This window comes from Ambystoma mexicanum, chromosome 4p, assembly GCF_040938575.1.
Source record: "Ambystoma mexicanum isolate Mex_15411 chromosome 4p, UKY_AmexF1_1, whole genome shotgun sequence".
NCBI lineage: Eukaryota > Metazoa > Chordata > Amphibia > Caudata > Ambystomatidae > Ambystoma > Ambystoma mexicanum.
The window spans coordinates 1,174,674,752-1,174,686,999 of NC_090927.1; the positions used below are offsets into that span (position 1 = coordinate 1,174,674,752).

A 12,248-nucleotide genomic window follows, 5' to 3' on the forward strand; every position below is an offset into this window, starting at 1 on the left:
CCAGAAGTCAAGTGGAAATAATCCCCAAATTATGCAAAGCATGTTCAGCCACAAGCAGTGAATAAATAAAGGGTAGGGACAGACAGCTAAGGAGGGCATGCAGCCTTGGTTGCACATGGGTGTTGCTCTCGCCTCCATTTCTGCTCAGTAGCGAATGTTCCATGCAGCAAGGACATACCCTGATCCTGGAGGATCAGTAAAAAGTGTATTAAGAGGCTGTGAGATTACAAGGCAAGAAACGGACAGTCATTTTTTGCAAAATAAGTCAAACAGAGCAAGAGTTAATAATTGTAGGGCTGATTGTCAAGTCATTTCTGCTTTAGTGTAGTTCATAACTTCAAATACAGTACCCACATTGAAAAATGGCCATTAAAAAGGAAAGAATGACAACTGTATTCATATTACAAACACATCTAACTACAATGCCAGAAAAGGGGAAACACCAGACATGTCAAAAAATGCAGACAAGACAAAAGGAAACTAAAAAGTATTAACAGCGAATGTTTGAAAAATGGTTTTGGAATGAGAGGCCAGTCAGTTATCTCGCTCTAGACAGTTAATAGACCGAAACACAGAGAAAATAGAACTGAAGGATGCCATCTAAAATAAGAATTTTTGTTTTATAATCAATATGTACATCCTACTGAAACAGATATTAGTAATGTGCCTTTAAGTACCAGGATGGAAAAGCAGATGCGTTTCTTACCAGATCCATACCCCTTACACAATGAAATAAAATCAGGGAAGTGTAGTTTATGTCATTTTTTTCAGAGCAGGGAGTTGTACTTTCAAACTGTATGTAGACTTCCTGGTTTGCCGGATTTATCTGTGGCGGTTGGCTGAAGCGGCCAATGTCCTAAAAAAAAATAGGAGAAAATTAGACCAAGTACTGTGGCATAGGCCATTTTACGAAAAGAAGGGCTTGTAAACATCCTACTCTGTCATATCAATACAGTAACAAAAGGCTGGTAATTACAAGAGCAAGAGGTGAAAGGAAGTTGGAATGTTTAAAGTAAATAATCCACTTCTGCATCTCTTCTAGGTTCGATTTAATACGATATGAAAACCATGAGAGTAAACAATGGATCTTGTGTACACAATAAATGAGCATTTAACAGGTACTGCCATCAAATGCCCACACCACTTGTCGGGTGATGCATTCTTATTGCCCAGTAATAGCATTACACACATGACTGGAAAATGCCTAGTCCATACACAAAAATCCATAAGTGTTGGCTTCGCCAATGTGTGCCTACTACATCAATAACGAAAGTAATGGCTCTGCAAACACTGACTTCAAGACATCCGTTTGTCTTCAATTAATTACTGGGTACGCAGGCCACATTTAAAAGAAACGATGGTGATGTTAGTGCACGTTTTCAGATGGTCCCATGACCATTTCAAAACACAATGGGCCTCATCACGAGTTGGGCGCTAACCCCCGCGGTATTACCGCCGGGGCTATTAGCTCTACCATCAAACCCCCCCGAAGCTATTAGTGCTGGATCACAGGTTTGGTGGAACGGTAAATCCCCATTCCTCATTGGGCCCATTCGGGAATTTCGCATTCCCCATTGGGCCCAATGGGGAATGTTCGGCGCTATTACCGCTGGCGGTATTACCACCGGCGGCAATAGCGCCGAAGATTGGCAAAATCGCAGCAAGGAAGTGAGGAAGGCAGAGACAGATAGGGGAAGCCCCCTGCACAGACAACACCTGAAGGAGGTGGAGCAGACGCCGAAGGGCGGGAAGTTCGGAACTGCTTCGAGCTGAAGCAAGATGAGCTCCAAGCCAGGCGTATCAGGGAAACAGAGAGCCGAGACGGCTGGACTTGAGAGCTTGGTGGTGGCGTGAGCACAAAGCAATCGTGTTGGGCAGGCTGCCCTTACAACGGCGGCAACAACACCTCAGAGAGGAAGCACCGAACAAACAGATAATCTGCAGCAGTATCGAGAAGCCAAACAGGAGAAGAATTGCACGCAAAGTGTACATTGCAGAAAGCAAACCAAAGCAAGGACAAGATTCCAAGAACACACAGGCAACAGAGATGTTCCCCTACATAACTGAAGGTAACGGCGAACAGGAATACGGGGAAGCCAAAAGTGACTCGTTATGAAAGTAATGAAACTCGTGCCAGTAAAAAAGTGTGGAAAACAAGTGGATAACGTTGAACTATATTGATGGGCTAGTGAGAAATACCGAAAGCACAAATAGAAAAGGACTAGAATTTGAGTGTTTATACCTTGGGAAAAGGGGATGATCACTCAATATACAAGAGACGGAGGGAGACACCTGGGAACTGAAGGCCAGAGCAGTCCTTGAAATCAACCTTATACAAGAAATACCACTTTGGAAAAGAGGAAAACCATAAGGAACAGCATGGTCTCTCTCGCTCCAGCCTTGGCTGACCTCTGCAGTCTCTCTTTTGCCACTGGAGTTTTCCCAACTTCTCATAAGCACTCCCTTGTGCACCCTCTGCTTAAGAAACCCTCTGCCAATGCCTCCATTCCGGCAAACTACCGCTGCATCTCTATCACCCCTTTCCTGGGCAAACTCTTGGAGAAGCTGGCTATCTCTCAGCTCACCCTCCACGCTAAATCTGCTTGTTGCCTCCACGACCATCAGTCTGGCTTTAGGGCATCCAAAGGCATGGAAACTGATCTTCTGAACACCTGTAAAGAAAGACCTGCTCTCAAATCTTAACACTAACACTCCCTCTGTCCTCATACTTCTTGACCTCACCTCTGCCTTTGACACAGTAAACCACAACATCCCGATCGCACGTCTTTGACTCCCTGGGAATGACAGGTCAGGCTTTGGCGTGGGTAACCTCCTTCCATTCAGACTGCCCATCCCAGATTCAACTTGGGTCCTTTCTCTCTACTATCACTTTCTCACCCTGTGGCGTCACCCAGGGTTCTAACATATCCCCTGGTTTTTCAATGTCTACATGGCTGCCCTGGCAAGTGTGATTGCCAGCTTCACCTCTAACTTCGTGTTATGCGGATGACACGCATCTCTCCTTCTGGCTACCCTTAGCCACACCCTCTACCTCGCTCATATCTGTCTGTCTGCAATTCAGTCATGGTGTGCTGCAAACGACCTCTGCCTCAATGGCAGTAAGACGGAGATCATTTGCATTGGGACTCCTGCTCCTGCTTTCCCTGCACCGACATGCGAGGCAAAAAACCTTGGGGTCATCTTCGACGCCACTCTCTCCCCTCTCCACTCACATTTCGGACATCTCAAAAAAGTCAAACTACCAGCTGTACCTCCTCAGGGGTACTCTTCTTTTTCTCACCTTCCCCCAGAGGCTCACCATTGACAGAGCCCTGGTTCTCTCAATGCTGGACTACTGCAACAGCCTCTTTCTCAACCTCGCTGCCTCTGCTTTGCACCCTCTGCAACTCATCCAGAACAGAACCGCAAGACTTATCCTTGAGCCTGCAAGATTTATCCTTGGCCTCAAGCCCAAGGACCGCATCTCTCCGGCACTGATATCCCTCCACTAGCTACTTGTGGCTGCAAGGATCAAGTTCAAGACCCTCTGCATTGCTCATAAGGCTTTTGGGGGCCTGGCACCCACCTATCTGCACTGATCCCTTCCTCAATACTGTTCCTCCCGACCCCCCCACTCATCTACCTCCAACCTTCTGCGAGTGAGCCAGTTCTCCAAGTAGATATTTGGAGGGAGATCTTTATCCTCAGCAGGGGTCTCCCTCCTGAATAGCCTCTCTGCCGCACCCTGTCTTGAGCCTGATCTTCCGGAAAAACCTTAAGACATTCCTCTTCTCCTCTTCCTTCTCTCTGTCCCTACCCTGCCAACCTCTCTGTCCACTCTATCCCTCTCGCCCTCCTTTTCCACAAAGCATGCCGACTGGTCACCGGACGTTTCTCAGAGTCTCACAGGTCCCCGGCACCCTTGCCAGTCCTCCAGCACTTGCCTCACGGCCTGCAGTTGCCTATTGCTACTGCACTCGGTCAATGGCCCATTGAGAATGGCATCTCTCAGCACTTAGGCAGTTTGACTAAAAGGGCGCATCTGGACTTCCTCCTCCCCTCTGCACTTGTCCCCCCACTCTCCTGTACCGTCTGTGCACTTGCACAATCTGAATGTACCATGCCTTGAAGATAGTCCATCTTTTCCTGCGTGTCTCCCATCCTACATGGTGACGCCTCTATGCTGTTGGAAAAACTGCAGAATCGTCGTCAGACCGATTTGCTGTTATCAACACTGTTAATCATATTATATGCATTTACTCTGCCTTGGCAGACTGCTATCGTTCAGAAAATAAATTACTGTTTTTCTCCCCTTGTTTCCTCCCTCCATGAGCGCTTTGATACACTTGCTTTGTGTATAGGAGTTTTACATATAAACAATACCATACCATACGCAATTGGACAACAAAACCCCAGAGAAAATAAAACGATACAAGTACACTCAGAATCCAATAATAGAGAGCAAGATTCTGACAAGAGCAAGGAAGAACCCTAACAAAGAGGAGAAAAAGATAATCAATCCCCTAAGGGAGTTGATGGAACTAATATAGAGAATGACAAGAGACTATTTAAGGATTGTGTATTAACAGATTTCTGGAAAGAAGAGAACATAAGTGCAAAAGCAAAACTACCAGGAGAAGGGAATCATTCTCCTGACTTTAGTTGATTACAATAGTGGTAACGGTCAGTTAGGCTAGCTCTGGACAGCAGCCTGATTCTTCTAGACATTTATTCAGGCATGCACCCTAGTTAGTAAAGTAGGCAGGGAACACCCCATAGTGATAGGGAAGGATAGGCCTTTTTATTATTTAATAAACACATGATAAAAAGGTCCTCAGAACGTCAGTGTCCTTCTGACTCTCTCCACAGTATGGACAGAGCGATTAGCATGGCCATGGGTGGTCAATTAGTGGGTAAAGACACAAACCCCCGACAGCCTGTGTGTCTCCCTCCTCACACCCCATCTACTTCCCAGTTGTACTCCGATGTCCCACATTTTTAATGAAAAACTATTGTTAAAACGACGCAAAATCCAATGCTGCACGTTTGTGTGGTTCAATTTAAAGAGAAACAACTCTTCTGAAGAACAAATGCAAACCCAGTTAAATTAAGAACACCCCCTCCCATCAGCCTCACTGCCCCCCACATCCCCAACTAGCAGTGGTATACCAAACTAACCAATATAACAGGCTATTTTGAAGAAGTACAAAGCGAGTCAAACGTACAGGGTCGAGACCAGGTGTGGTAGCAACCCAGCTGTGCATATAATAACTATGGGCTAATACGTTACATGTTTTAAAAAAATAGAAAGGCTCCTTTGTCGGGATTACGGCATGCTCAACTTGAGTTACTACCACTCCCTAAAAGGAAAGTCTCTACTGACCCTCAGTGATAGGTCTGCCCCTAGACAACGGTGGTGTGTCGCATATCTAAGAAAGGGGATACCAGGAGAGACTCGCCCTAACTTGTTATTTCTCATCATGAGTTGAGCACCATCCAAATGTTATTCAACATATTTAAAATGTAAAATAATACCCAATGTGGATTCCCCCAGAGTTCACTATGACTCAACTTGGTGGCTATTTTTTTAAGATTGCACTACCTTTTTGCAACTATCCAAGGTGCGCCTTAAGCATTAAAATGATACCTTTAAAACAGCCTTCATGGGCAATATTACATTTCATGGGGGTAGAAAAATTATTGATTTACTCCCCCCCTCAAAAGTCGACCGGTTTCAGCTGTCCTAGATGACTGTGCCGCCTTCTATATCAACTCCTCTTTCAGAGCCCAAACTGGTGAATCCATTATTTGCTTCTCCTGTGCTCTACCCAGAGATATCAGTGAGTTCTGCGGACACCTCGGCTTAATTTGTGCATGCCACACCTCAGCGTGCAGTTGGCATGGCTCATAGCGTTATACCATCTACAGATTTATCTATTCCATCTTTTGACACCAAAGTGCACATGCTAGACTAGCTGAGTGTAGTCATTAAGTTAATTTCTCACTGCAATCCTTCACTTTCTGCTTAGTGTAGAGTTACATTTTTATTGTCTTGGTTTAAAGTAAACCTTTACCATTACATACACATCAAAAACTGCAACAAAAATTACAATACATTTTTCTTATTTAAACCGAATAAAAATGACAGAATAAAAGAACCCCAGAACACAACACATGGCTATTAGTTCCGGGGCCCCAGTAAAATGAAAAAATTGAAATCCTGTGCAATATCATTTAATATTCTAAGGTTTTTCCTTCACCTTCTCAATTTGCCTTAAAACCCCTCACCCGCTCATATTTGAGGCAGGTTTTGTCTTTAATAACGCCAAAGATTTCAAAAAGACACACAGTCCATAATCATGTGTCTAATTGTTTCAACCGTCCCATCAGACCCACAGAACCTACAATCACTTGTCTGCCCATTTAGACTTCAATGCTTCAAGAGGATTTCCTTAGAGTATAATATGTTCCACCTTAGTCTAAGGATTTGATTACGCATGAATTTATTCGGAAATTGATGCATAATGAATTAAATTTTTCCCCTAAGTTTATGTTCTGTTGACAGACGGCTTAGGGAGGGGTATGCATGGAAACGTTTCAGTGTCACATTGTTATTTCTTAACTTTTCCTTGATTTATTAGCAGCCAGCCCATGTCTAACCCCAACTCATCCAAGACATGCTCACGCTCCTTGTCTAGGACACATATGACGTCTTCCTTCTTACCTAGAGACTTCATTAATGCTAGATGTTTTTTCAAATGCACATAAAAAGAACTTCCATGGGTTCAACAATTTTAGCCAGCAAAGACAGTTTTTTCCAGTTGACTCATGCCTTAAGTGATAGAAGCCCCAATCAGTGGCGTCTCTAGGAGGGGCCTGGGGGGGCCGGCCCCCCCCTGTGAAACCATGTGCTCCCCTTGTGCCCCCCGCCTAAGACGAGCAGTGACCATGTTCTCCCCTTACATTTGTCTGTGCCCCCCCCTACTTTTGTCTTTGGCCCCCTCTGTGCCCCTCCTAAATTTGATTCCTGGCAACGCCACTGGCCCCAATACAAACCTTATTGCTGGCATTGGGATTGAATTAGGAGGTTTCAAGCACCCTCTCCAGTCTCCAGATCAGGGCTTCAAGGGATTCCAGCCTTTCCATAGAAGACATCCCCAGACTCTCCTCCCCCCCACACCACATACAGCAATTTGGGTATGATTTTCCCCTCATAGAATTTGACAGCTGGTTTGATTGAAAATCTACCAAATCTTCCATCCAACTTTGTTCATTGAATAGCCAATGCATTCCCCTTAGCTTTCACCCATCCCAGATTTGTACCTTAGATGGGTGTGCGAAGATGTTGAAGCCCAGGTATGTCATGGCTCCGAACATCCGAGTTTATACTCCTCTAAGAACCAGGACATATTCTCTCTTTTCCTTTCTCTCGAGAAGTGCAAAATCTTAGTCTTGGCTGGATTGATTTTTACCCCATTTTCCTCATCTTTCTTCATAAAGCAGTTCATGAGTTATTGCAGACCCTTTTTTGTAACATCAAAAAGAAGGAAGTCATCTGCATAAGATAGCCCCAGAACTCTCACATTACCTATTTTTGGTGTAACAAAACCACACTTCTCCAGATATTTCCACATGTCCGAGACGTACAAATTGAAAATACACAGAGCCAAAATGCACCCCTGATGTACGCCCTTTTTAACTTCGACACGCCTGGCTAGATCCCCTTCTTTATTTAGTCTTATTCGATAGCTGAGTTGCTGTGTAGTTTCTTTAGTATCTTCAGCAAATTGTCAGGTATCCCCCAGTCCTGCAACTTGGAGCAGAGTAGCTTACGGTCCACCCTGTCGAATGCATTGGATAAATCTATGGAGACTACAAAAATTGACCCTTCCTTTGCCGCCAAAGCAGAGTGCTGGAAGATACTTAGAGCTACTGCATTGAGAGAAGTTGAGTGACCCTCTCAAAAGCCTTTTTGTAGCATTGATAGCCTCTTTGAATTCCTGACCCATTATTTAAGTGGCCTAAGATTACTGTTGAGAATAATTTGCCATCTGCGTCGATCAGAGAGATAGGTCTATAGTTCTTTGAGCCATTTCTGGGTCCCCTCTTATAGATAGGCACTACATTAGCCAGTTCCCAGAACAATGGAAGCACCCCAGATCTTATAATTCCTCTAAATCTGATTGTCAAGATCTTCCCACAGATTATTGTCTCAGCCTTAAATAGAGCATTAGACATCCTGTTCGGACCAGCTGCTCGTGAATTACTGCATGCCCCAATCAACGCCATAATTGAATCTGTCTCAATAGGCAGCAATATCTCTTCCTCTCATCCACCCCATCCTTCAGTTTCTACATCCTCAGTCTCTCCCTGCTTCTCACTACTCCCATACAGAAGGCTATCCATTGCCGTTCTGACACTGCATTCAACTGTTTAACTGAGTGTCCCATGTTCCCCAAATTTACCAGCTGCCAGAAAACTCTAGCATCTTTCTTAATCAAGACATTCAACATAGATTCAACAGCCCTCTGCAGCATAATCATTCTTCTGCTTTTGCAGTAGTTTCTATACGTTAAATACTCTTCACCTTTTTAGAATAAGCTGCCCCCTCTAGTTGTCCAGTTCTGACCACTCAGTTCCTTTTCTCATCCTCTTTTTCCTCCGCCAAATCCTCATCAAAGACATGCTTGATGTTGTTCTTTGTCTTCCTAATAGTCTTTCCCCCATTATGACCGCTCCCGGGGTGGAATTCATTAAGGAGCCCATCAAATGTCTCTGTACAAAACACGTTCATTTTCCATTCCAATTCTGACTGGCCATATATGCTCCTCAGATGGCTATTTGGACCTCTGTGATTTTGTATCACTCAAAGTTTGTTCCCCTTGACATTAGAGATCAGGTCCCTAGGGCTCCCATGGATTGAGAATAGCTAACCACAAAAATCGCATTTAACATGCAATGGTCGCTACAGTCAGTCGTAATAATTTTCAAATCACTGCATTTCTCTTTGAATTCAAAGTCTGTACAGATATAATCAATAGAAGAAGTTTGGGAGCCCCTATGCCATGTGTGCGACCCCATCTTTCCCCCATCAAAAGAGTCATTCAACACTGACAAGGCCACTGATTTCAACATCCCCATCGATTTTCTGCCTGCAGTATGTTTTAGGTCATTTCTTTCCAAACCATCCATGATGTCTTTTGGGGTTAAGCTATTTGTATTCAGGTCACCAGCGATTATATTATTACCCATCTCTATCGTCTCACGCCACTGTATAATGCAGTTCAATATTTGGGACATAAATTCGTCTAAATTCGCTATCCATGAGTGGCAAAATACATTTATTATAAGTACGTTTTTTTTTTAATGCATAACTATGGAAGGCAACTGCCAAAGCCCCAAAGGGGAGCATCAAAGTATCCACCTTGGTTAGGCCCAGTGTTGTCCGTACCCCGACTAGCAGACCTCCTGATGGGCGCCCTCCACAGCTAGGTTTAGCTGGCAGATTACCTCATAACCGTCAGACACTGGTGCCTCCATAAACCAGGTTTCCTGGAGTAGGATTCGATCTGCCTCCTTCAGAAGTGTAACCAGATCAATATTTGTTGTAAATGCCCATGGCCCCCTAAAATGGCCCCTAAAATTCCAAGATATAAGTTTCAAGGAATCATACTCTAGACTGCTTTTGAGCAACACCTCATCTCTCGGGGCTCTCCTAACATTTGGCTTATCATAGTGGTCATTATGCTGAGTTTCTCTATAGAGAGGACATGATCCCCTCCCATCCCACCTTCTTCAATTCCTTCATATCCTTATCACTGAACACCAACTTCCAATGTCTACCTAGACTGTCCAAATTGATATTTAGTTAATTTGTCTCCCAGAAATGCTTCCCTGTCCCCTCTTGGTCATCGACCTGCATTATAACAAAACCCATTGTTTTCAGTTTCTCACTTTCAGCTAGAACTGTGTCTAACCCAAGTCTGGACTCGAAGTACATGTTACAGCAAAACACCACTTCTCGATTCGGGAACTGCAGAGAGTTATTGAAAAAGCCTGAAACAACTGGTATCAGTACTAAGTGGCTCCTGCATCTGCATTGTCGGGCAAACAAGTTGAGCACGCCGTAAGCACGACAAAGGATCATTTCTAGTTTTTTAAAACATTTGACCGGGTGGTTTCAAGGACACAGAACCTGATAGGCCTCTTTGTTTGTACATGATGACAAGCATGTGCAGTCTAAGAAATATGGAGACCAAGGCTTATTAACATTTGGTGTTGGTTGCACACCGTAATATCCACTATGTGGTTATAGTTTGTAGTTAAAAAACCTTCAAATTAAATGTTACTTTCTCCATGTAATTTCCATCTATGAAGAATAGTTCTTGGTTTATTTCGTTTTCCATGTGCAGTGTCTCATTTATTGCAAGGGGTGTGGGGAGCACCCTCACTAGGGTTCTCTTCCCCGCACCGGGGCTGTAGTTACTGCAGGTGGAGCACTGACCGTTCTAGAATTTCAAGTAGGTCTTCCCGCCGGCCACCGTGCCAAAAGACACCACAGCAGTATGGAAGAGGACCGAGGCAGTCACTGCTTTCATCTGAGCCAAAGCGTGCACAGCCCCAGGGCACTCCACAACTCATGTCAATATCCTCCCACTTAGAGACAATGCCGCAGCAGGACAAAGGACTCTAAAACAGCACAGGCCTCCATCGAAGCCAAAATGGGGATGTTTCAAGGCATTCCACACTGTGGCTGGCACACCGCATGTAAGCTAACGCCTCACCATATGCACCCTTTCAGCCCAGTATCTCTGCCACATCGCCAGCCCCAGGAAGGTCTTATCCACACTCCACTATCTTCATAGTGCCACAGGTCGGGCACAGTTCGAGGCTGAGGCAGACCGGATGGGCACTTCCATGGAAGTCAGAGTGGGAGGGGGTGCAAATATGCTCATTGCCTCACCTTCAGCCTGCTGCAAAGGCATGGTGTCCTCCCATACTGTCCATCTCCCCCACCCCTACTCTCCGCCACCCATACTCTCCACCTCCCCCACCTGCACCACTACCACTACTCTCCGCCTCCCTCACCACTACTCTCCGCCTCCCCCACCCCCGCCACTAGTCTCTGCCTCCGCCGCCCCTGCCCCTACTCTCTGCCTCCCCGCCCCTGCCCCTACTCTCTGCCTCCCCTACCCCTGCCTGTACTCTCTGCTGCCCCCACCCCTACTCTCCGCCTCTCCCACCACTACTTTCCGCCTCCCTCACCACCTACCTCACCCCTGCCTCTACTCTCCACCTTCCCCACCCCCGCCTCTACTCTCCGCCTCCCCCACCCCTGCCGCTGCCCCTACTCTCCGCCTCTCCCACCTCTGCTGCTGCCCCTACTCTCCGCCTCCACTGCCCCTACTCTCCGCCTCCGCTGCCCCTACTCTCCGCCTCCCCCACCCCTGCCGCTGCCCCTACTCTCTGCCTCCCCCACCCCTGCCGCTGCCCTTACTCTCTGCCTCCCCCTCCCCCACCCCTACCACTACTCTCTGCCTCCCCCTTCCCCACCACTACTCTCTGCCTCCCCCTCCCCCAACACTACCACTACTCTCCGCCTCCGCCTCCCCCACCACTTCCACTACTCTCCGCCTCCCACTCCCCCACCACTACCACTACTTTCCGCCTCCCACTACCCCCACTCCACCCCTACTCTCCGCCTTCCCCCACCCCTACTCTCTGCCTTCCCCCACCCCTACTCTCTGCCTTCCCCCACCCCTAATCTGCGCCTTCCCCCACCCCTAATCTGCGCCTTCCCTCTCCCCTAATCTGCGCCTTCCCTCACCCCTACTCTGCGCATTCCCTCACCCCTACTCTCCGCCTTCCCCCACCCCTACTCTCTGCCTTACCCCACCACCACTCTCCCCCTCCCCCACCACCACTCTCCGCCTCATACTACTACTCAAACACCCTCTTTTAACCCTCTATCATTCAATTCACATTCACTCCTTACACTAACCTCTCTGATCACTATTCACTTTCAAGCCAGTTCCTCACCAGCTTCATGAATCTTCTCCACAAACCGTTGCTAACTCCTGCCTCCTGCTGGTCTCTTGGTCGTCCTCTACCCCCAACCTCACCTGAAAAACCTATATTTCCTGCTTAAAGCCCCTAACCACTGTGTGAGAATGGGTCACCTTTTCCCAGCCAATCTGTCCAGTCTTCCCCCAACAACAGTGTGTATGTCAAGAGAAAATCTTGAAAAG

The 12,248-nt window shown here is 46.4% G+C and overlaps 1 protein-coding gene across 1 annotated transcript in view; it reads right to left on the minus strand.

Annotated features, from left to right (window-relative positions):
* IGF2R (insulin like growth factor 2 receptor) overlaps window positions 1–12,248 on the minus strand; it is a 2,762,372-nt gene that overhangs the window by 611,004 nt on the left and 2,139,120 nt on the right. The window contains 1 exon segment of the mRNA XM_069606818.1: window positions 707–856. Within this exon segment, the coding sequence (XP_069462919.1) occupies window positions 707–856 (150 nt within the window).